At 33.4% G+C, this 26,845-nt stretch overlaps 2 protein-coding genes and 2 pseudogenes across 2 annotated transcripts; 2 read left to right on the top strand and 2 right to left on the bottom strand.

Annotated features, from left to right (window-relative positions):
- Nucleotides 1-3,044: 3,044 nt before the first annotated feature.
- Nucleotides 3,045-5,100, bottom strand: LOC106308836 (annotated as a pseudogene).
- A 1,980-nt stretch (nt 5,101-7,080) lies between these two features.
- On the top strand, nt 7,081-8,457 carry LOC106310254. The gene is made up of 3 exons (XM_013747491.1): nt 7,081-7,996; nt 8,074-8,173; nt 8,272-8,457. Exons 1-3 carry the CDS (start codon nt 7,086-7,088, stop codon nt 8,440-8,442), a joined length of 1,182 nt encoding a protein of 393 aa, XP_013602945.1. The 5' UTR covers nt 7,081-7,085; the 3' UTR covers nt 8,443-8,457.
- A 7,120-nt stretch (nt 8,458-15,577) lies between these two features.
- LOC106308837 lies at nt 15,578-17,490 on the bottom strand (annotated as a pseudogene).
- Nucleotides 17,491-24,977: 7,487 nt separating this feature from the next.
- On the top strand, nt 24,978-26,501 carry LOC106309818 (phosphoenolpyruvate carboxylase kinase 1-like). Its single transcript, XM_013746952.1, has 2 exons — nt 24,978-25,842; nt 25,975-26,501. The coding sequence occupies exon 1, from the start codon at nt 25,044-25,046 to the stop codon at nt 25,791-25,793; it is 750 nt and encodes a 249-aa protein (XP_013602406.1). The 5' UTR covers nt 24,978-25,043; the 3' UTR covers nt 25,794-25,842; nt 25,975-26,501.
- Nucleotides 26,502-26,845: the final 344 nt, after the last annotated feature.

Below are 26,845 nucleotides of genomic sequence, written 5' to 3' on the forward strand. Positions count from 1 at the left end.
AGCTGTTGACTTAGAAGATATCCTGACACCGGAGTTGCCACAGGATACCGCAACAGCAGAAGAAGAAATCTCTCAAGACGAGAGTGGTGAAGCTGAAGAAAGTGATGATTCTGAAGTGGTCCCATATACACCAGTCACGGAGTTACGACGGTCAAGTAGAATCATCAGAAAGCCAGTAAGATTTTCTCCATCGCTCAACTACATTCTGCTCACAGACAGAGGCGAGCCTGAATGTTATGAGGAAGGTATGCAAGTTGATGAGTCGATCAAGTGGGAGCTTGCAATGAATGACGAGATGGACTCGTTGTTATCCAATCACACGTGGGAATTAGCAGATTTGCCTAAGGAGAAAAAGGCATTGCATAACAAGTGGGTCTACCGAATAAAAGAAGAACCTGATGGAAGTAAGCGCTATAAAGCGAGGTTTGTTTTGAAGGGATTCAACCAAAAAGAAGGTATTGACTACACCGAAATCTTCTCTCATGTAGTCAAGATGGTGACCATCAGAACGGTTCTTGGGCTGGTAGCACAAGAAGATCTGCATCTTCAACAGATGGATGTGAAGACGGCATTTCTTCACGGTGATTTTGATGAGAAAATTTATATGAAGCAACCCGAAGGCTTTGAGATCAAAGGGAAGGAAATCCTTGTTTGCAAGCTGAAAAGGAGTTTGTACGGCTTAAAACAAGCCCCTAGACAGTGGTATAAACGGTTCGACAGCTACATTAAAGGTGTCAGTTTCTTGAGGTGTGAAGCTGACCACTGTTGTTACTTCAAGAGGGTTGAAGAGTCATACTTGATATTGCTCCTATATATCGATGATATGCTGATAGTAGGAGCTGACTTGCACGAGATCAATAGCTTGAAGACGAAACTCTCAGAAGAGTTTGCGATGAAAGACCTTGGAGAAGTAAGACAGATTTTAGGGATGAGAATCAGTAGAAGCAAGGAAGGTCTTAAGTTATCACAAGAGGAGTATGTGAAGAAAGTCCTCAAGAGGTTTAACATGGATGATGCGAAGCCAGTCAGTACTCCTCTGGCAAGTCATTTTCGGTTATCCAGAGAGCAGTCTCCAAAGACGGAAGACGAGATGGCATGTATGGATAAAGTTCCATATGCTTCTGCTATTGGCAGCCGAATGTACGCAATGATATGTACAAGGCCAGACAAAGCACATGCAGTGGGAGTCGTCAGCAGATTTATGAGCAATCCAGGAAAGGAACATTGGAAAGCCGTTAAGTGGATTTTCAGATATCTAAAAGGAAATCCAAGTTTATCGCTATGTTTCACAAAGTCTAAGACGGGATTGCAGGGATATGTTGATGCTGACAATGGAGGTAACGTTGACAGTACAAAGAGCACAACCGGGTATGTCTACACCTTTGGCGGTACTGCAATTTGTTGGGTTTCAAAGTTGCAGAAAATTGTATCTCTATCAAACTGTGAAGCTGAGTATGTTGCAGTAACGGAGGCAACAAAAGAGATGATATGGCTACAGTTTTTTCTAGAAGAGCTAGGTCATGACCAAGGGAAAAGTGTGTTGTACTATGACAGTAAAAGTGCCATTGATTTGGCAAAGAATCCGGTTTACCATGCTCGGACGAAGCACATACATCGTCGATATCATTTCATCAGATCAGCGCTAGAAGATGAAATGTTGGTGCTTGAAAAGATTCCAGGAAGCAAGAATCCGGCAGACATGCTGACGAAGGTCGTGCCATATGATAAGCTGAGGTTGTGTGCAACCTCATTTGGCTTGTTGGAGTAACAAGCTGGGAATACTTTCATCGAAGATGCATAGTAATTTTGATGTTATCGTTAAAACACGTTTTACGTGTTGGTCGGCATGGACGGTGACGACATGGACGGTGAGCTGAAATTGTTGACGTTGGTTTTGTCAAAGATTGTGAGCTCACCAAACACCTTCTTCATGCTTATAAAAGGAGAGCTGAGGTGAAGAGGAAAGACATCCCAAAAAAAAGAAAACAGAGAGAGAACGAAAAAAAAAAAAAAAAATTTCTCAAAAAAAAATTTCTTTTAGAAATTACTCGTAATTTTTGACTGTATTTGGGATCGGGGTGTGAGTTGTGAGCTTGTAAAATTTCTCTGGTTGATAATAAAAGATTTGTAGCAGGTCCGAAGACCTAGGTAACATTGGCCGAACTCTGTTAACAACTTTGTGTGTGTGCTTCTTTCCCGCTCCCATAAATTCTGGTTTACCGCAAAATTTGACCGCGTATTTCCTAACAGCTATCTTACAAATTTGCTGCTGTTCTTGAGGATAACAGCCTTCAGTTAGTGTTGCTGAGTTGAAAGCATGCGTTGAATGGGTTTTGATCAGATTAGGAAAAGGACCTTCAGCTCACCAACTGCTTCTCCACAGAAGAATCGAAGCCTTTCTTCCTTCATGTTCAACCTGCCCAAACAACGTCTATTACCTGCTGGAACGAAGTCTAATCTAAAAGTTCTGCTCAAGAAAGCTAACATGGAGGAACTTAGCTCACTTCAAGAGGTGTTAAGCGAGCCTAACATAGATTTGGTGACCGAACTTGTGAAGGAAGAGATCCAGAAGCGGCGCTGATTTAGTTGGAAGGAGATTGGTTTTTAGTGTGTACATACATAGTTGATGAAGCTCAAACAGAGAAACATATAACCAAAAAACTCTGTTTGTTCTTCCGTCTCTTGAAAAAACACAAAGAGGAGAAAGAAAGAAAAGAAGACTTTAAAGGCTCTTGAAACCGTTAGTTTTAGACTTTAGTCACTAGTGGGAACTACAACAAGATTCATGTGTGACATCACTTTATTAGTATTGACATCTGTTTTGAAAGTCCTAAGAACATTGAATTGAAAGAGATTATAAAAAAATCAGTTCAGATAATACTATTTTTCTAATTTTAGCTCTTAAGTTATCTTTTAGCACTAGTAGATAAAAACATTTTTGACTATCATTATAAAATGGAGGAAATGATAGTGTTACAATTTCATTGATAGATATATCAAAATCCTTATTGTTTATTATTTGAAATAACTTAGATAAACAACATTTAAAAAGAGAGCATTTTAGGTTCATGAATCGCTTGCCCTGCTTGCTGCCAAAAGAAAAAAAAATCAATTCATATAAACATCAGTGTCACTGTTAGAGAGAAAGTGGGAAGTACAGAGACATATTGTATGAATATTATTACTTGTAAGCAAGACAATGTGTAATGCACATCACTTGTTATATGGTGGTATATAACCATTCTGATCCTGAAAAAGGCACATTCCACGTCAAATATTCTATATTTATAAAATATACAGGTTAAAAACAACTAAACTATGATGTTAAAAAAAAACAACAACTAAACTATGTTCATGTGAGACATACCGGGATGAGTTTCCCGGGAGGACGAGAATGCCACACTCCGTTAGACTCTTGCGGAGTTTCTCAGCTGTAAGTTTTGATCCATCCTCCATATCCATGAATATCTGAATTTTGAGACAAACCATTACACATAATTGTTGATTAACAAAAAAATAATAATAAATAATAATAATAATAATTGTTGATTGTTGACAATACGCACCATGTTGGTCTCCACGGCTGCAACGTTTATTCTAATCCCTTTCATTTGATTCAAACCTTCTGCAAATATTTAGTTATCGAATTTATCTTTAATATATTTCTTATTGTGGTAAATAATAATGGTGGCTAGGGTAAATAAGTGGTGTGTACGTACCAGCTAACAACTTTGCCTTCTTGTGGTCAAATTGTAGCTTTGGGAGGGTCTCTTGGAGTGCGACCAAAGCGGCTGCACACAGAACACCTATTTGTCTCATTCCTCCACCTAATGTTTTCCTTAACGTTTTCGCCTTTTCAATGAAAGTATGTGAGCCAACGATTACAGTTCCTACCGGAGCTCCTAGACCTTTAGAGAGACACACCTGAAACATAGTATGTACATGTATGATGAGCTAATCTCTCCATTATCTTTTATTTAAACTTTTCTAGAGGTTAGAAAGAGAGAAGACGGTACCGAAACAGAATCAGCAGCCTCCACAAGCCTATGGACTGGAACTCCAAGTGCCTACAGAAAGGAAAAAATTATAACATTTTAGTCTATGGTTTATATAAGTGGCAAATCTCATAAACAGCAATTTTTAAGTTCTTATAATAAAATAGCATTCGAAAATAAAAATTCTCAAAAAACATTTATTAATCAATAAAATCACTAAATTACCATACATCCTAAACTCTAAGCCTTAATTCTAACCATTAAACCCAAACCTAAATAAAAAATAAATCTATATTAAAAAAATATAATGCTGTTTTAGTGATTTATTTCTTTGTGTGCTAATTTTTGAACAAAAATTTAATTTAATGCTATCTAAAGATATTTCTCTCGTATAATAATTGTGTTTATATGTCACAATCCTAGTTCAAACGTACTATACTGTGGATTGTTATAAAAAAATGAGATAAAGTAGATGATTGATATTACAATGGAAGCATTAAAGAGGCGAGCTCCATCGATATGAAGCTTCAGACCATGTCTCTTTGCAATCTCTCCAACTCTATCTGTATATTCAGCACTCAAACATCTCCCACCAGAGCTGCATCAAAACCTCATAAGAGACTAGTTGATAAAAACATATTTGCACACTCGCTAGCGACACTTACTTGGCGTGTGTGTTCTCCAAGCAAATCAACTTTGTAGATGGATAACGTGCTTCCTTTAGGGTCTCTAATAGCTGCTTCTATATCCCCAAGTCCATCGTCCCGTCTTCTTCATTCTTGATTGTCTTGGGATGCACGCCACCGATTGTTGATATCCCTCCATTCTCATAAACATGGATGTGACTGTTGTCTCCAAGAATCACCTCGCTGCCTCTCACTTCGCAGTGAACCATAACGCATATCAGATTCCCCATTGTACCAGATGGCACGAAGAGAGCTGCCTCTTTACCCGTCATCTTAGCCATCTCTTCTTCGAGATGTCTAGCGGTTGGGTCGTAGCCAAGGATGTCATCGTCCACCTCTGCACTAGCCATTGCTTTGCGCATGGCATCAGTGGGTCTTGTCACGGTGTCTGATCGTAGATCCACACTTCTTATCACCATCTTAAAAGCCCTAACGTGTTATATAAGGTAAGATTAGGAAACGTAGAAAAAAATGATAACAAATGCCCTTACGTGTTAAATAAGGTAACAACTTCCTAATTATTTATGATTAGATTCTGACCCGCCCTTAGAAAGGACGGGGTTAATTGTGGTTGCAAAAATATACTTAATAAAAATTAGAATTTATGTACTTTTATATTTATACATAACTTGATTTTGTATTTAATTATTTTTGGATATAACCCATAAAACTATAATCATAATTAGTAAATTTATGACTATAATTATTTTGTAGGTTCTGTAGAATAAAAACCGCAACGGTAATCCAAAATGATTAAAATATTAGAGATATTTGGAATATTTATTGGTTTTCACCCAAATTTTCAAACCAAAGTAGTTTTTGTTAAATTTAGGTATTTAGTATTGATTTTTTTATATCATTTGTTATTTTTTCTGAAATTAGAGAATTTTAAGGTATATTTTAGTATTTTAAATTGTATATGATTTAACTATGTATTATTAAAATGTGTAGATGTAATTCTATGTTAAAATATTATAAGTTTTTTTTTACCATATTTTGGTAATATGAGGATTTTTCAATTTATTTAACCATGTATGTTGATCTCAATTTTAAAGTTTGGTCGTAGTTTGTAAAAGTAAAAGAAAAAACAGGGAAAATGGTTATATATCGAATGGCATTGCAATTGCTTTCTAAAAAAAGCAATTGCATGTTTAATTATAAAACCAAGGACGTCAAACGCAAGAATTTGCTATCACGTGTTAGATCAATGGACGCATAACAATGTTACGTTCTATTATATGCCTTAGATCATGTTACGTTCTATTATATGTTTGTTTTTTTTCGTCGACAACTATTAAAAAAAAATTATTCATTTATATTGAAGCCTTTAAAGTTAAAATACATAAATGTTAAATACAAAGCCGAACTCTAAAGGCCCTATAACTGAAACACAAGATTATACGTACACGTTTAGCAACACGTGTTTAAAGATGAAAGATAAGGGCACCACCGCTATTCATCGACTTTTCACTGCCGCCGTTTCGTTTCAAACTCAATCCGACGATGATTTCTGGGTTTTCCGGACGATCAAACTCACTTAATCTCCAAATAAGGGAGAGATGTCGTAAATCCGATTGTATTAGATCCTAATTTGAAGGCAAACCATTATTTAGAAGAAAATTGGTGAGATTAACCAGAAACTGTAGTTTAGTAATTTAGAAAAACTGTCAGGTTCGGAAAACAGAAGTCGGATTGGATTAATTCGACAGACTAAACACATCTAAAATCAGTAAATAAGATGAAATCGCTAAAAGCCAATTAAAAGGATGAAATCGCTTAACATGACCTGATTCGGATGAGAATCAACACAATCAATACTATTAAAACAGCATCATGACCAATTGATTAATGTTGTGTCCAACTTAAAAAATAAATCAAATATTTTATAATTGTAACCACCTTTATTAATCAATATGTAATCTCCTATCCAAAATTCTCAGACCATTTACATTCGCGCAAAGAAAACTTTCAGATGCGGGCAGTACTTATGTGGACAATAAGTGACTTTCCAGCATATGGTATGTTATCTGGATGGACAACACATGGGAAGCTATCATGTCCATATTGTCAAGATGACACAGATGCTTTCCAACTAAAGAACGGAAGGAAAACGTGTTGGTTTGACTGTCACAGACGATTTCTACCACCTGATCATCCATACCGCAGGAGTAAGACTTCGTTTACGAAGAACAAGCAGGTGTTTGATGGTCCACCTGAGGAAGTTAGTGGGAAAGATTTGTTGAAGCAGTTTAGGTATTTTGATGCAGAAAGGACGCCAGATGTAGGTGGACATGAAAACATTCGAGTCAATGCGGTTGGAGAGCTACATAACTGGCACAAAAAGAGTATTTTCTGGGATCTACCATATTGGGAGAGTCATTTATTGCGGCATAATTTAGATGTCATGCATATTGAGAAGAACTTCTTCGATAATCTGATGAACACAGTCCTTAACATCCAAGGTAAAACGAAGGATAATTTGAAGTCAAGGTTGGATTTAGTCGATATTTGTGATCGTTCTGAACTTCACGTTGATGAGAACGGTACGGCCCCTTTTCCCATTTATCGGCTAGATGGTGCTAGAAAAGAAGAGTTCTTTGATTGGATTACAGAGAAAGTGAAATTTCCTGACGGATATGCATCAAATTTGGGGAACTGCGTTGATAGAAGCGAAAGAAAGTTTACTGGCTTGAAGAGTCATGATTGTCATGTAATTATGCAGCGCCTCCTTCCGTTTGCCTTTTCAGCATTATTGCCACGTAATGTTCATGAAGCAATTGCAGGGATTAGTGTTTTTTTCCGTGACTTATGCAGCAGAGTATTGACTGAAGAGGGTATTAATAATTTGAAGACAAACGCACCAGTCAGCATGTGCAACCTTGAGAAGATATTTCCTCCATCATTCTTTGATGTAATGGAACATCTTGCTATTCATCTCGCAAGAGAATTGGAACTTGGTGGTCCTGTGCAGTACAGATGGATGTATATTTTTGAGCGTTATATGCATCATCTGAAGAAGATGGTCAAAAATCAAAGCAGGGTGGAAGGATCTATAGTGGCACAGGTGATCAATGAAGAAACTGCAATCTTTGCTGAAAATTATTTTCCACCAGAAGTGCAAACAAAACACCGAAGACCTGCTCGGCATGATGATAGAGGGGAGAGAGCAACATATCATGTTACTGTCCCAAGCATGTTCAAGGAAATAGGACGACTTAGTGGAAAATTCACGAAGCGGAGACTTACGGACACTGAGCACGCTCATTTGCAAACATATTTGTTCACCAACTGTGAAGATGTTCTACAATATGAGAGGTAAAAATATTTATTCATTTATTGTTAGATTAATATTCAATAAATTTATTTCATATTGATAATATTTTTGTATATAGTGTATATATGGCGGAGTTGCGTATGACTCACAGGCATGCAACAGAAGATGAGCTTCGACAACTTAGAGATAACGGATTTGCTGCGTGGCTTCGTAGTTATGTGAGTCATATATCATATTACCCTATGTAAATGATTAGTTTAAATTTAATATATAAAAACTAATTAATTTTGCAATCATATATGTTTTTTTTTTATAGGTGAATGATGGTTTGGCCAGAGGTCTTGTGTTCGATGATTGGATACGCGAATTTGTGCAGGGACCAAACTATGTGGTCAAATCATATCCTAAATTTTGTACGCGAGGATATGCATTCACGAGGAAAGGTCATTCTAAGACAATATATGCTGGTGTAGTGTTTGTTTACTGATCCTAGTAAAACTCTTGTATCATCAACTTGACCCCTGTGAAAAACATTTTTCCCTCAGCCACTGCTGGCAGCCAAATGATAACTTTGGCCTAACAGATTCTGTTTTTGTATAGTATCATTCTTCTTAACATGCAAACCTGAAACTTTCCTTAGCTTCACGAGTTTATTAAAAAATGTTTTAATTATTGTGATGTGTGTTAGGCCGCATCAAGCTTATTTAACTATTTACACAGGTACTCCTCCGGTTCTATATGATTCAAATCTCAGCCTGCATGATCATCATTCTCATGCTCATAATTATTGTAAGACCATGATTAACCTGGAGTTCTTAGAGTGGGGTTCTTAGCGGAAGTTAAGAAACTGTTTCTTAACTTTTAACTAAAAAAGTTAAGAACCGGTTCTTAAATAAGGACTTTAAGACCAGGTTCTTAAATAAGGACTTTAAAAACCGCTTCTTAATTTTTTTAGTTAAAAGTTAAGAAAAAGTTTCTTAACTTCCGCTAAGAACCCCACTCTAAGAACTCCAGGTTAATCATGGTCTTACAATAATTATGAGCATGAGAATGATGATCATGCAGGCTGAGATTTGAATCATATAGAACCGGAGGAGTACCTGTGTAAATAGTTAAATAAGCTTGATGCGGCCTAACACACATCACAATAATTAAAACATTTTTTAATAAACTCGTGAAGCTAAGGAAAGTTTCAGGTTTGCATGTTAAGAAGAATGATACTATACAAAAACAGAATCTGTTAGGCCAAAGTTATCATTTGGCTGCCAGCAGTGGCTGAGGGAAAAATGTTTTTCACAGGGGTCAAGTTGATGATACAAGAGTTTTACTAGGATCAGTAAACAAATTAAATTAATCATATGTTTCTATAGGAAATACATGCAATTTTTTTTTTTTCAAAAATTCACATGGGTCATTTGACCCACATGATCGTGTGGTAGCTCCGCCACTGGCTGCCAGGAAAGCCTTTAGGAATTAGGAACTGTTGGCATTGAAACTTAAAAGAAAACGACGAAGTTGGGTACCATATGGGAAGCACACGTACATACGTTTCCAAGGCAAAAAGCAATTCACGAGATAGTTGTCGTCTTCTTATTATCCTCGACCGTATCGATTAACCAAAGTTTTATAGTGTTCACTTTCAATTGATCTAAATTCTAAGGTCATGCAAGCTTTTTCTGTCTATAAGGTTCTCAAACCTTTGTAAACGTTTATTTTAATTGAAATTCTTAGTTTAAACAAAAAACTTATAGTTGTTAATATAGTGACTATAGTGACTATAGTTGTCAATTTATTTTCTTTAACAAAAAATAATAATATAGTGACTATAATATATTTGTTATGAGATGTACGTAACTTTATTCTTATTTTCAACCGTATGATATATGTGCTTTGTTTCCTTGGCAAGCGGAGAATAATAAAGATAACGTAAATTCTAACTCGAGCATGTTTTATTTGGTTTATTTAATTCAGAACTTATAACAGATTATGGTGTTCACTTTTTATCTTTTCTAAATTTTTGTTTGGAGTACAAACTGTTTTATGTTTTTGGACAAATGACTAGCTATGATTTAAGGATCTTAATCTAGATAGATTCATATGCATGGCAGCATGGGTCTAAATCTTCTCCAAAAACATATATACAGAATATAAAAAGAAAATCAAATTTATGTGTATATTACATAATTTATGAACATTAGCCTGTTAAAAAAATTATCTTGCACCATGCACGTATTTACGAAGAAGACATATGATGCAGAAAAGGACAAATCATGATTTTGTAATGACAATACACATGTAAAATATATTCTGTTTTTCCTTTAATTGTTACGGTCTCAAATCCTCATAATACGATATATATTACGAATTTAAGGAGCAACAATGATCTATGATGGAACGGATATCAAATCTATACAGAGACAGCTATAACTGAAGCATCAGGTATAGCATCTCGTCTACAAATCTTGCTACCATTAGTTGAAAAAATGGAACGTACCACTTGATTAGTAATAAAGACTTACAAGTAGAGAAGACGGAACTCAGATATCTTTCACCCACTAGTCGTCAATACTTTTTCAAGTCTCGAGTCTGGAGTAGCTGTAACTACATACCTTCATGTCTCTCTCTATCTCTCTCTATTTATAGAAATATTGAGTCAGCTCCCACGTTTCACTTCCACTCTCGTGGATCATGGCGTCTCCGTCTCTATCGGATTTAATTTTCCAGATTTTATTCTTTTTGTTTTTCATTTTTCTTCTCTAAAATAAACTAAAATTATACAATCGTTATAAGCGTGACACCAAATTTTGAGACTTTGTTATATCTTTATTTCATTCATATGGGACTTTCTTCTTCTTTCTTCAATAATTGTGAAAGCATATGTTATACATATACAATTGTTTTGTAGTGGCCCTACACCAAAGAGAAGAAAAAATCTGAGTGGAAATTGAACTTTCGATGACGATCGAACTCAGTTAAGCCGCCTGACACTTTTACTGGTCGAACCAATATGACATTTTTCATAAAGAAAACTTTCCAGCAGCAACGAGAGGCGAGAGCTATCTGTAATGATAATAAGTTTGTATATTTCATTTTTGAAGTGGTGACGCTGCAGTAAACGTTCAACGAACTTTAGAATATGAAATATGAGATTATGCTGGATTGGTGAAACATTAACTCTTCAAATGTTGCATGAAAGTTCGGTACGTACTTTTTCTTTTAAAATTGTTTTAGCTTGCAATAAAACATCTCACTCAGCCAGGTAATTTTTAATTATTAAAATATATATGGTTGATGAGGCCATGAGGGTTGGCCAAGTTTCTTATTAGAATTTTTATCCCACCAAATAATAGTTTGTAGTTTAAAACAAGAACGTTTATGTAACCCGTTTTAAAATGGCATTATACTAATGTGAACTCAATAACATGCTATCAGTTGACCCTCCAAAAAAATTTACAACATGCTATTAATTATCATATAACTTACACGGCATGTGTTTCCTTAACACACTATTTTTTCTAATAGATTATAGATCAAATCATTCTCAACAAATGATTTGTAATTTTGAACAAATTATGTGTATACTATATGCTACATAATTTATTTTTAGGAAACGTTTAAATTATACTAAATATAATATCTATTACAATAAAGTTGACAAGTCTCACTTCTCATGAAGTCACCTCAACGAAGAGGGTTCCAAAACGCGACACCTGTCATCTTATTATTTATTCATCTCAAGTTTTTGTTTATGTTAATGGACCAAGTGTTCTATTTAGTAAGTTATTGGGCTTTTATAATAGACCAAGGGTTTTCACCCTTTAGACGTTGGAGATGCAGAGCAGAGCCGCAAGATCACAACGCCTCGGAACGACGCCTCGGAAAAACTCCTCTGTAACGGCTGCAATTTTATTTATTTGCTACTTCAATTCACCATTTAAGTTTCTCAGTTACGCCATTAAATCTACTCTTTCCACTATGTCGTATTCAATATCCCTACTCTTTCTCAATAGTTACTAAGGAAATTTGTATCTATAAATAAGGATGTATTCCTCCTTGAAACTCAATCCTCCTGCTACTCTGAAACAGCCACCTTAAACCTTTTCTTATCCGACTTGAAAGCCAATTGTTGTGCCAACACCGTTGAAGCCTGACTTTTTAGGGTTTACCTGCTCGTCATCAGAGAAGATAATTCCGATGAACAAATGACATTTATGGTTTTTCAGAAACAGCCTAAGCTTATCCACGGCTCTGTGAACAAGCACATGCTTAACACCTTCAAACACATGTGAGGGTTCAATCTTCTCGATTAAAAGGTTTGACATCACACAGATTAACAATAACTCTGTGACTCACATCTTTCCATAAGCTTCAGTGACTTACTGCTTTTGTTGAGATACTTTATCATGAAGATCATTTTTGAAGGTTAAGATCCGATGTATTTATTTGTACAAAGACAGAGATTGGTGAAGCTTGAAGGAAAATTAAGAGAAGAAGAGATGCATTATAGAGAAAGGGAAACTTAGAACTTTATTCTTACTACTTCTGAATGAGAACTATGGAAAAGAAAAGATGAATAAATTTTTTTAGAGTCTTAATTATGAAATTAGAGAGGAATTGAAGTTCTAGGAAAAATGTTGAAACGCCAAAAAAAATGAGGAGAGAGCCAAAAACAGAAGCAAGATGATGGAAGAAAAGAATAGTGGTGACATGTTCATACTTGTGCGCTCACGTACCATGTTTACCCACTTTATATTTTTTTCTTCATTATTAGAGAGAAATGCTAATAGTTAATCACAAAAAAGAGAGAAAAGATAATAATAATTATTTATATTTCTACTTTTGTCTTTTTTTCATAACTTTTGGGCATCTATAGAAATATTTTCTACAGTAGTCTATTTATATTAGTCTAACATTTCACCAATTAAATTTGATTTGATTTTAATAAAGATATCGATATACAATTAATGAGATGTTTCTAGAAGTACATGAAGGCATGTGTTAAAACCAGAGTTTAAATATTGGCTCATGCGTGGATGGGTGGGCAAGAAAACCAAACTAACTGAACCGAAACCGATCCAAACAAAACCAAACCAAAGTCTAATATTAAATAGGTTGGTTTAAAACTAAAGTCACTGTTAACTTTATTAGCAATGTTTTTTTTTAATTTTCTATTTAATTTAGTTAAATTTGGTTTAATTGTGTTCTTATCAACGTTTATGATTTTTAAGGTTTTTGTTTCAGTTTTGTATTAGATTTAATTTACATAGTTTGTTTTTAAGAGACATTATTGGTGATGTTTTTTAATTTTCTATTTATGATAGTTAACTTTGATTTGATTGTGCTCTTATAAGCTTTATGGGGTTTTAAAAAGATTTTTGTTTAGTTTTACATTAGATTTAGTTTATATAATTTATTCTTTCATAGTAACCATCATGATGATTTCGTGACCATGCGTTTATGTTTTAAGACATGATTTCGCTTAAAAGAACTAAACTAGGGTAACCTGATTGAACGGAACCGAAACACAAATCAAGCCGAATTCAAACCGAACCGAAACCGATCCAAACCAAACTAATTATGGTTTACTTCAGTTGGAAAAATATTAGAACCAAATTAACCAGACCGAACCGAACCTAAACCAAATCGATAAAATAACCGAAGCATCCACCCATACAGAGGAGAAAGGAACAAAGAAAGCGATTATGCACCTGGAAAATGGACAACATTCAAGGTATTGACTCTGTGCTAAACGAAACCAGCTTATCTATGCAAATTGATCTTTTACCTGTACACACATACATATATATATACTCGCAGGTTGTGTTCCAAAAAAAATAAAAAATCTCGCAGATTCCACAAACACTGTTTATGAGAACTCATGCATTCTACTTATTCTTTTGAGGTTTTTGTCGACGAAGAAGAATTTATAGAATTAGTTGACAAATTTTAATTGTTTACGCATAAAGACGGAGATGTTTCGTTTCTGAATTTAAATTATGAAAATTCAGTAAAGCAAGAAAAAGCTTACAAAAAAAATGTAAAGCAAGAAGAATTTCCAATGTCATTCTCTCCTGCGAGTGATGGCCATGACCCATGAGGTTAAGAAGTAATAATAAAATCCCTGCTTTGTTCATTCATGAAGACAATCATACTCAATTGGTGCACCAACATATTTTTAAAAATGTTATAAGATTTCACATATATTTTTCTTCTTCTTATTATTTGGCCAAATATACATATAAATACAATATTTTACAGTATATATATATATAAATTAAATATTTTTCAAATCAAATTTATTTTAATTTTTAAAATCATAAAAATTAGTTATATTAATATCTTTATATTTTAATATTTTAAAATTACCTTTATTTGTTAAAAAAATCTACCATTGTTATGAGAAAAAAATCAATTTATGTTATATGTTACTCTTACTTTAAATTTCAATTTTTGTTTAGTATAAAATGTCAACCCTGTCAAACCACATCAAATGACGAAGTTGTGTTTTATTTAGTCACATAAACATAACAAAATTGTATTAAAATAGTTAAATCCGACACTATGAAAATGAATGTGTCATAAGATGAAAACTAAACCTTTTTTTGTTCACCTATGAGAGAACATGTAAACTAAGACCATCTCCATCCCTACTCCATAATTTACTCTAAAAATAGAGTGGAAAATGAAGTATGAACAAAAAATAAAAAATTACTCCATAAACCTATTACACAGAAACAATTATCAATTAGATAAAAATGAATTCGAGCTAATCCAAACAATACCAACAGATCAAAAAAGTTCTTGTGCTTCAACAGTCGTCCAAATATATGACACATAGTAACAAAACACAGCCCCACAACCATTTAACCAAAAAAACCATTACATTATTCAGTCAACAGTCTATGCATATGTTTTTGTACACTAATGTACAATAATATATAAACTTATACGGAAACGACAAACAAACACTAATTAACACTTATGCACACTAATAACACACTAAGAATAGACAATTGAATAGACACAACTTCAATAAACTCCATCAGTTGCATTTAAGTTATCTGCCTTACAAAACTATAAAAAATGGCTACGGCAACAACATAAATTATACAACCGCCTTACAAAAATATAATTGGTCAAACATCATTCCAAATTTTCTCTTCAGATCAACTTACTCTACCCACTAACTCAAAAACCATAAACCATTGCTTACATAAGTTAAAATCACCTAAGTATTATTCAAGTAACACAACAATGATGACCACCATTTCAGCACCACAAAATCTGGGACCTAATTCCCAGTATAAACATTATCAACATCAACACATACCAAACACATGGTTGAACAATTATCATACATCCCGTGCGTAGCACGGGCACACCACTAGTAACTAAAATATAGTAAATCTATTAGAAACGCAAAAAGAAAACTAAATTAAGCAAACATAAAGCTTAATTTGGAGTACCAAGATTAATTGCAATCTCGAATACATTATTTATTTTTGAAACACATTTCTCCCAAGAAAAGAACATCTCAATGGACAATGGTTAACATCTAACAGCCACATGGCATACATCAAAAACTTCTAGTAAATCAAGTTCGCTGTGAACACACACTCTCATTATCTGTAATAAGACTCCATAACATAGAGCATCAAAGCTGATGAAGCCGTCACTATAAGTTCCTGCAACCCGGTATAAACGTTAGCACTCTTGATTCAGTTCTTATTACAATATCAAAAGCCTAGTTTACAGTTACCACTGTTGGAACTATTAGGGAGACCAAAACCTTCTCTATGTTAACTGTGTTGGTTCAGAGATTATTGCAAAATTCAATGTAGGAGTTCTCATTTTATGGCTAAACTTGTGCATCTGATTTTCATTCAAGTAAAAGTACAGATACTGAAATACCTATTACAAGTTAGTCATCTACAACCTAACAAAACTAGTGATGTTTGTTGACGTTTAAGCCAACACTTGCCTGATGATCTAAAAGACTAAAACCCAATTTTTACTGGGAAGGTTTTGAGTGAAGAGAGATGTGGGCGTAGGCAAGAACATTAACCTGGTTATTGTAAAGAGCAATGGGTATAGAGCTTCCCATGTACTCGATCACATTTAAGATCCCGGTATAGGCCTGAAAAGCATGATTCACAAAGAGTTTAACATAGAATATAATCAAGTAAAAGAGCTATGAGTTATCTAATAACTAAATCTAACAAATATGATAATCCAAAAGTATAAGGCTTTGACACTGTGAGCTGTATTGATATCACATAAGCAGCTTTCTTTGAATTAAAGTAAAACAAGTACCAGCTACTGCCAACACAAAACAGATTCTTTAAAACAGCAGAGTGTTGATATATTGACATACCAAAGATGCAAAAAGAATAGAGCCAAAAACTAATGAAAGAGACCGAAGAAGCCTCTTTCCCATTCTCAATCCCCGTCCATTTTCTGCCCCTTCCTCCTGCAGCCAGTCTCAACATCAATGTTAGTCAACACTGCCACCAGGTGTATTGACACTAAACATAAAGCATCAAATTTTATCAAAACTCACGTTATATGTTGGAGATGAAGGTGCTTCAAAGGATTTTAATTTCTCAAAATTCTGTACACAAACACAAAAGACATGAACTGCAGCGGTTTGTATTCAACGCTACGTTGGATGGCAATCCATGCACTCTGCACTAAAAAAAAGAGAAGAGAAACAGAAGCAGAGAGAGATTCATATATGATTGTGAGATATTAACATTTCAAATGTCATATATGCATAGATATGGAGAAACAAGAAACTTTTACAGCATGAAAACACAAAATCCACATTCCTAAAAAGTTTCAACATTATTCTTCTGGACTACTTACAAACACAGTTGTTATTGTTAGGTTGATCAACATATCATTTCTGGAAGACTTGGAATACTTGTAACAAGATGGGTCAACAAATCATGATTATAATATGTTTTTGAACGATGAACAAAAAAAAGTTGAGTGGACAGTGGACTCATAAGGAATCTTGTACCTTGGACCGTATGGTATTATAGGCTGCTTATCAGCATATTTAATGTCCTTGGAAACCTGAATTATGAGAAATTCACCCAGGTTTAAGAAAGGAAGTCCATAGAGTCCAAGGAGGAAAAGACATGTACCTTAAACGAAACGAAAGTCACACCTTTTTCATATTCATTAACTGGGAATACATGAGCTTATCATAAGCTTTCTCAAGCTATCAAAGGAAAAAAATAGATACTTGTTAAAAAAATAGAGAGAGAGAGAGAAAGAGAGAGGGAGAGAGAGAGAGAGGTAACCCTACTAGAGCAGCAGTGGCTACATCACCACTCCTCTTAGCCTCGTTAAGTTTTCTTCCATAAGTTTGCTTGATCTTGTATAATCCCTCTATAGGCGTAACACCAAGAACCTGACAAGTTTACACACATTAATAAAAACAATGACAAGCAAAACATGTCCTTTTCTTAGAGAGCAAGAGATTAATCACATCATATGGGTTAAAGTCACCATCAGACAGTGGACTCATATTCATCACAAAGCAATATATATTATTGAAAAGTGTAAACCACAATTAATCTATATACATAGTAACAAAAATACAATTACAATTTTGAAATAAATAAATAAAAACTGAGCAAGTATATAAATATTAAAAGCACAAAAATCATATAAAATTGGACAACTCGAGATGAAAACCAATAATTACATAACAAACTAAGTCAAATACAAGAACATTCATAGAGTTAAACAATGAATAATTGAATATTCCTTTATAACAGATTAATAATCACAATCAACTTTCTTAAATAGTCATGCGAATCATTTTTTTAGTTTACATAGACTTCACAAAAAATCCACAATATCAAAGTTAAAGTAATTACTTATTTATGGTAAAACACCAAACAAAAAAGTATCAAAATTAAGATCAAAATGGTCAATCTCTATAATATTATTTGAGAAGTCAGTTTCTTATGTGTCACTCTCACGTTAACTCTCATGATGGTTGATTACACTGATACACTTAATGAATTAAAAATATTATATTTAAAATACTATTATTTATTTTTTATTTAGTTTCCTTTTGAAAATTTTCCAAAAAGCATATACATATAATAAAAAGGAATATTTTTATAAAGTAAAAAAAAACGAATTGGAAAAACGAAAAATATTTTTATATATAATATGATTTCAGAAAAAAACGAAAGTTCTCAAAATAGTAATATTACATTTAAAAATATTTTTAAATAACATAAAATGTACTTTTTAAGTAATAAAATATTTACTTTACATCTATATTTTCTTAGATGAAAAATATAAAATTGTATATAATGTGATTCCATTAAAAACAATTTATACAGATAATCTTGTTATTAGAAAAAGAAATATTATTTCTTTTAAAACATAATTTTAAACAATACAAAAAAATCAAAGTAATAGAAATATTTTTATATATCTATCTATTTTATTAGATGATTACATTAAATAAGTAAGCAACATGAACTGATATATGTTTAATTGATTAAAAATAGTTTATAATTAGTATTATTGAAATCTTTTATTTATTTTTTATATATTTTGTTGACTATAATATCTTTCAGTTACAACAAAAAAATATCGATAAATTATATTTTACTTATATAACGTTATTTTCAAATACAATCGCAATTTTTTTACTGCTTATTTTTAAGAAAACTAAAAATAATTTTTTTTAAAAACATCAATTGATCAAATAGTTACAAAATAGTTTAACCAGGTTGATATATTATATTTTATCATTATTAAAGTTATTTTTTTCTTAATACTAAATTTTGTATTAAATCTTATGTTTTTATGTTTGTGGAACTTAATAGAACCATAATCAAAATACCAAAGCAAATCTGAATTTTCATTTTTAAGATTATTAAAAATAAATTTCAGTTTCTATTCAATAAATCAAAGGCATAAAGTTATTTATAATTTATAAAATATTTTAATTATTTTAAATATGGATATGTGTTCATGAGCTTCCAAAAATGTATCAGCTACTTATTCATGTGACTTCCTATTGATCATCGCTTTATTTTCTAATACTTTTTTAAAACATCAACATATAATTTGATAAATATTACGAAAACACATGCATATTTAAACGATAAATAAAATTGATTTGATTTGGCTTAATTACAATAAAAATAATTATACTTCATTTTGAATTTAAAAGAATATATGTAACTCAATATACTCACAACATGAATGACTCGACTTATCCAACTTATCTCTAAAATCATAGATTTAACTATGATAATAATATATAATTTTATAAGAATAGTAATTGATTTAATAAATATAAATCATAGGACAACTCAAAACATATTAAAAATGAAAGTAAAATATTAACCAACTGTTACAATTTAGTTCTTTTGTAAAATTTATATATCTGCATGAGACTTCATAATATTATTGTTATATTAATTTATGTAATTTGGAATCAAACACTTTAGCTTATTCTTATATTTCATTCACAATATATCTTAAATTATATATAATCTTCATAAAATATATTTACATATCTAAGAGAACAACCACCTAAATGCAAATAAGAAATTAATAAAAATTTTAATATATAGAATAAAAAATACTACAGTTGAATTCAGAGATGCAATCCAATTCACCCAAATGATAACTAAATCGACTGTAAAAAACGATTAGATATAAAATATATAAAATCATATGTATAATTAAAGTAATATAATATTATTAATATAAATGATGCATACAAATTATAAATTAATTTAAAATTAAAAGTAAATAGCAATTAATTATTATAGTATATTTACTTTACAAATATTTATACACGTGCATGAGCACGGGAAAATCACATAGTAATATAAATAATACTTGTTACTAGAGATGATCTCTTATTGTGGGATCTCTTATTGTGGTCGCTTGTCCAATCGCAAAGCATTTTTACATGTTAATATACTCTTATTGTGGTCGCTTGCATACATTTGTTTTGCTTCTGGCGTAGTACTAAGTTACTAATATATGTTTTTTGTGCAGTTGAATGAATTTGAGTTGCAATGTGATTGGATTTCTTTGAATGTGGAACTTGCAATTGTGATTCCCATAGTTGGATTACAGCTGTAAGTTTTATATTCTCCCACTTTGCGAATCAATAACATACTCGGTGATAATACAAACTCCTGTTGCTGTAGAAAGATCTCTCCAACTTTGAGTTCGAGATTTTTCAAGTGGCCATAGAATCTCTCGATGATAACGAGCCCCCAAGCCTCAAGTCTAAAGATGCTGTCATTTACATAGCATACAAGGACTTGGCCAAGGTTAGGACTGGTGAGCCTTATCACTGCCAAGCTGTTGTGAGATGAGTCATCAACAACGCTACGGGAACATTGAGCATCCAAGGTGATTGATGAATTGAAGATTATTACCTACTAGTATTATCTCCCGTACTATGCACGGGCCTTTATATTTTTATAAATATATATTATATGTTTATGTTGAACATATTATATATAAATTTTTAATTTATAATTAAAATAAATATTATTTTGGGGATTATTATTTTTTTTTTGAACATTTCTGAGGATTATTGTTTGCAAACTTAAAAAAAGGAAATTAAAATTTTGATGTTCATATCTTACGATAGTTGACCCAAATTTATAATTTTTCCAAACCGACACAATCATTAAATATGACAACAAAGGAATATATATTGCACATGCACAATTATGTAGATAATTGAGGTTAATTATTATGTTTTCTAGTCATTCTTTTTTTTTTACTTCGGCATTTCCGTTTGTGAACAAATCTACAAATTTGATAAACACTAAATAAGAAAAATCAAATCAGAAGTGCATGTTGAATCAAAAGTAAAGAAAAAAAAGTACACCGCTATTTATAAGATAAGAAACACACAAAAACAAAAATATGGAAGACTAACCTGAGGTTAGGTCTTAATCTAGATAATAGACATAAAGTCCTCGTTCTTCTATCACAGAGTTTTTTACTATCACCATTTTATTCTTCTTGTTTTGGTACTTCTCAAGTGTTTTAGGGATCATGTACGTATGATTTAAAGGTGAGCTCTAACTCTCCTTCCCTGAATCATCACCAAAACAAAGAAATTTGTTCAACAAATTGAGAATTAGTTTAGTCCATTATAAAAATGTTATTGACCTATCTTATTTACGTACCTTTTTCAGCACAGAGTATGATGTATGACCAATATCTAAAATAATGTAAGAAAAGAAATATAGTATCAATTTTTAAAAAATATAGTATCTATTGACGTTTTCTTAAACGCTAAAATGTCATAAAACTACTCATTTTTGTGTAATAGATTTGGAGATGCTTATCGTTGTTACCTTTGCTGCTGAGGAACCTTTGATTTGACTTCTTTAATTGAAGAGTTAAGATTTGAAACATGAGTACACTCAGAGGCTATTTGCAATTTGAAATGTGTGAGAAATGATTATTAATTAAGAGTAATCATAAACCATATGTATTTTTTTTTGTTTCAGTCAATGATCTCAATCGTAAAAAAGAAGAATATGAAGCAATGGAATAGCAGAAAGAGAGATGAAGTATTTTTTTGCCAAATAGAGAGTGATTTTATTTTTTTGTCAAATAGATCGACAATAAAACAGTTTAAATCGTGATTAGTTTTGAACATGGGATGATAATGGAGAAAATGTAGGGATTTAAGATTTAGTTATTTGGAATTTCAGAAATTTAAGGAACGGAATTAATTTGTTCTATCGATATTTTTAAAAAAAAAAATTGTAAAGCTTATGCCATGTGTTAGAATTTTATTGGTTAGGTGACTTGTGATTTAGTATTTAAGAGATTTAGTAATTTTTGACATTTGAATATGTGTATCTGATGGTAGTATTTAACTATTAATTAGTGATGTTTATGTATTGTGTTTGTTTGCTTTCCTTGTTAAGAAACTGATTTTTGATCCCTCTACGCCACATCTAAACAGAAGTCTAATAATAGAATTCATCTGTACTATTTCAAGATTTTTGTTTTTACAAGTTCATTGACCTTTAGTTAAGAGCATTTCTCTTAATACATGTATAAGTGAATGTTGCCTTACAGCAAAATGTCTTTCTAGGATTGCGGATTTAGGAACTCACATCATATATATGTACAACTGAAACCACATAAGAACAACTCTGAGCAACAATAATCAACAAAACACACCATGACTATATGGTTGTTAACTGGGTAACTAAATCAAGGCAAGGAAAAATCCATAAGTATCCAAATCGTAAAATACAGACGCAAGAGAAGAAATATGAATCAAAGGAAGGTTTAGTTGGAAACTATAACACCCGACCCCGATCGCTTAAACCTTACATCTTGCGTCCTAACTTTAATCACATCTGCACATACTAAAAAAAAAGGACAACGATGGGGAGTGAGTAATGTATTACTCAATGAGGAACCCATCAAAACATAATACATATTTTACTACTATACAACAATCATCATAACATACAAACTTAAACACTAACAAACATGCAACTTGGTTTAGTTTCTAAGTTGTAGCATACATATTCTTGCCTGCTAAGCAAGAACTTCATATAGTCACCAGCTTACATTGTTAGGTTCAGTCATCCTCGTGAGAACCTCATGAGTGGAGGCAGCCGTAGCTGACACTCCCATACCGGGCTCGTCAGCCGTTCATGGCCTGCATGTAACCCGTCGGCCCATCACAGTCCAGTTTTTGAAGGAAGACCACGGCCCATAGCTCTATTCTTCCTCTCTTACATTATACATGCTTATATCATATCGTACATTTCGTACTATATCATAATATCATCATATCATATATAGCATTTTCATTATATACCATACATGTCATTGTATTGTTTCATACCTACTTATATCATACATATTTATATCATCATATTATTTCTTATATACATGTCATAGATATAATCAATGGAACATTTCACGCAATTTATTACTATCAATCATTAAAATCATATAACCAAAGAATTCCTAACTAACAATCAGATCTAAGCCTACATATTATAAGTCATGTAATATAATAGAAAATATGAACTATGCTTCCACAAATCCCTCACCTTAGCCACTTGATGCTAAAACAATAAGATTTTCTCCTCTTCTCTCTTTGGGCAGATCTATCGTTACGTTCGTTTTCCATGTTCCTGAACTTCGGACCATCTCTCCTTCTATTTGGACATATATCCATGAGTCCATAAGGTTCCTGCCAAATCTGAGCTCAGTCCGAGCTCATTTTCCCAGCCAACAAGACAATTCATCAAACATACCACTCTGTTTTACACTGCACCAAACCGGTTCAAAAATACATTAATAATTAATAAACTGACCGTCCACTTCTCAATCTCACCGTTGAATTCTGATTATGCAGTGTCCCATACATCTATACAAAATTTCAGTCAGATCGGCATACAAATGAACCTCCCACGTGCTCTTGAAGTTGCTGTAACAGAACAGTTGAACCTCCCAGATTTGAGCTGCTGCTTCTGATGCTTGCGTAAGAAGCAAAGCTCACCACCACAAGGTCATAACTCTGATGGAAGGTACGTCAGTTTTTATGGGTACCGTGGCAAGTCCTCTTTTAAGAAACAATACGTGTACGATCTTCTTAACTCAAATATGATCAAAATCAACCAATCTCAGAACTATGTTCTTCTTCCTCTTCTCTACATCTGCTTGCTTCTCTCCTCTGCTCTTTTGAAAACATACAACCATCACAACCATGTCGTGACCTAACCACCTCATGTGACTCGACTCAGCCGCCTGCCTCATAGCTCTCCATGACGGAGCACCACTTCCCTCATTCTCCTTCTCTCTGATATGATCTATGAGTTCCATCAGATCCACATCTCAGGCCATGCGTCCTTCTGCATCGAACCTAAGATTCCTCTTTTTTTTAAACAAGAATAAACTTGCTCACGTACTTTTGTGTGGTGCAAGTTTAAGGGTTTTCTTAACTGAGTTTAAAAGAGATAATTAAATTTTGGTGGATATCGTAGAAGAACCGTGGCTTAGTGGTCAAGGGATAAAAGGTTTCTACACCCAGGTCTGGAGTTGTCGATTGTAATATCTTATATATAATGTTTTTCATAATTTGTAATAGCATAATTAACTAAAAAAAAAGATTTAGGTGGAGATTCTCCTAATATATCCAACAATAACCAAATCCATAAAAATCGGGGTGTTACAGAAACTAATAGAGCAGAAAGTAGAAAATAATCATTTTGATAACTAAATGGTATTCATAGTCTTTTTAAAAATAGTTAAAATAAAAAAAAATGATTATGAATTAAACTGAAAACAAATACTAAAATATAAAAAATAATCAGAAAATAAAAATACAATATGGAATAACCAAAAAATATTTATAAGACAAAAATTCATAATTATACAATAAACCAAAGATCTATATATAATTACTGAAAAATGTAAAACAGTATATAACTATAGAATAACAAACACACAATTATTATTATGAAAAGAGAAATATATGAATACTAGAAACACAAAATCATAAAATATTAGAAAACTTAGAGATCAGAACCAATAATTACATAACAAACTAAGAAAAATATAAAAACATTGATAGATTAAAACAATGAATAATTGAATATAGACCCCAAAAATAAATAAAATAAAAATCATAATTACTTTCCTACCCAAAGCAAATCCAATATATCCTATGGGTTTAACCACATCGTGGTGGTCTAGTGGTTTCCACTGGAGGAGGAGTTACCCTGTTGGTCCAGGCCAGAGATCGATTCTCTTCTAGTGCGAAATTATTATCTTCACATGTGACCACGCGGATATAGGTTCATGCTTACGGTTCATTTGAATACCCCGAAAAGGATCCATCTGTGGGTCGCACATGGAAGTTAGAAAAAAAAAAATATAAAAGCATCAAATAGAATATACCATTGTAAAAAAAAAAGGAATATACCTTTTAAGAATTTGTTAGGTATATAAAGACAGAGACATCTCACTCAAGACACCTCTTTTACTAAACACAACACAACACAACAACAACAACAAAGCTCAAAACATACTATGACTTGCAGCCAAACCAACGACAACGACAACAAGTACCAGATCTGCGAAGAGATCGGTCGGGGACACTTCGGAACCGTCACTCGCGTCTACGCGCCAGCCACCGGTGATTTCTTAGCATGCAAAACCATCGATAAAAGCTCTCTTACCGACGCGCTCGATCGCGCGTGCATCGACACCGAGCCCAAACTCATGGCTCTCTTGTCTTACCACCCGAACATCGTCCAAATCCACGACCTCGTCGACACGGACTCGACCCTCTCCATCTACATGGAGCTAGTGGACCCCTCCGTCTCCATCTACGACCGCCTCGTCTCCTCCGGGACCTTCTCCGAGTCCCAAACCGCGTCGTTCGCGAAACAGATTCTCCAGGGGCTTTCGCATTGCCACCGGTACGGCGTCGTTAACAGGGACATCAAGCCGGAGAATATTTTATTGGATCTTAGGAACGACGCGGTGAAGATCTGTGACTTCGGGTCCGGGGTTTGGTTGGGTGAGGGAGAGACCACGGAAGGTGTGGTGGGAACGCCGTATTACGTGGCGCCGGAGGTTCTGATGGGTTGTTCTTACGGAGAGAAGGTTGATCTCTGGAGCGCGGGTGTTGTTTTGTACACAATGCTCGCCGGAGCTCCGCCGTTTTACGGGGAGACGGCGGAGGAGATTTTTGAAGCCGTGCTGAGAGGGAACTTGAGGTTTCCGCCGAGTGTGTTCAGAGGTGTGTCGTCGATGGCTAAAGACTTCTTGAGGTAGATGATGTGTAAGGATACTTCTAGAAGACTCTCAGCTGAACAAGCTCTCAGTAAGTTTTAATTCTTGCCTGATCTTTGTTTTTTAACCATTCATTAGATAGATCTGTCTAAAGTTAAATCCAAAAAGTCAAATTTGTTAAAAAGTAAATAGTTTTGTAATTTTTAAAATGAATTTTTTGCAGGGCATCCCTGGATTCAACGAGCAGGGGAAGCAGAGGAAAGATTCGGCAATATAAGTGAAGAGAGGAGGATAAATTAAAGTAGTATTAATAAGTAATGAGAGTGCTTATCGCTTTTCTTGGTCTTGGTCTTTGGTCTAGGTCTAGGTCTAGGTCTGACAGTAACATGTGTGTGGGAGTGTGTCGGCATGTAAATGGGGGTTTGCTTTGTATATTATGGAAGGCTCTTCTGGAAGAACGCCTAAAAAAAGGAGCTAAATAAATAAAAAAGAGGTTGCTGACAAGTTCCAAGCTGGCTGGCTTCTTCTGAGTGATGTTTGGCAATGAGTTTTTTCTTCTTTCGTTTTGTGAAATGTTGGCTTTTGCTGTTTAAGTCCTTTAGGGTAGTGTAGTGTAGAGGATAACTATCTTTTTCCGCCTTTTACTGTTTTATTTTCTGGCTTTGAGGTGTGTAAAAGGATGAGAGAAAGCAGAGTTGTACTCTTATTTTCCTTGCTTTATCAATAAATAAGTTATGAATGCTTTTGCTTTTCTCATTTGATCCAAAACTTGGTACATATGATAATTTATTTGATAATTATCCAGTCTTTGTTTAATTTTTTTTAGAGAAATTTTGGAGATGGGTTTAGATTACAACAACACTTAACGGAAGACATTTTGATATATTTCTTATGTTTGTTTTCTTATTGACATGGCAAATTTTCTCTAGATTGTGTAACTTGCTTTAGAGCGCCCCAAAACGTTCTTTAGTAAGACTCCACCGATTAATGCGTGCCCACTTTTCGTTATCTACCAGTTTTTTTATTAGAAAAACACAAATCTATCAACCTTTTCACTTTTTCACGTCTTTGATTGATGCACCTAAGGTGTACAC

The sequence above is a fragment of the Brassica oleracea genome, chromosome C8, assembly GCF_000695525.1.
Source record: "Brassica oleracea var. oleracea cultivar TO1000 chromosome C8, BOL, whole genome shotgun sequence".
In the NCBI taxonomy this organism is placed as follows: domain Eukaryota; kingdom Viridiplantae; phylum Streptophyta; class Magnoliopsida; order Brassicales; family Brassicaceae; genus Brassica; species Brassica oleracea.

What these genes read in the sequence shown, in the direction of transcription:
- LOC106310254 (XM_013747491.1), top strand. Translation starts at nt 7,086, where the DNA reads ATGCATATTGAGAAGAACTTCTTCGATAATCTGATGAACACAGTCCTT. An exon ending in GATGTTCTACAATATGAGAG is followed by an intron (nt 7,997 to 8,073) that starts GTAAAAATATTT and finishes TTTTGTATATAG; the next exon opens with TGTATATATGGCGGAGTTGC. An exon ending in CTGCGTGGCTTCGTAGTTAT is followed by an intron (nt 8,174 to 8,271) that starts GTGAGTCATATA and finishes TTTTTTTTATAG; the next exon opens with GTGAATGATGGTTTGGCCAG.
- LOC106309818 (XM_013746952.1), top strand. Translation starts at nt 25,044, where the DNA reads ATGACTTGCAGCCAAACCAACGACAACGACAACAAGTACCAGATCTGC.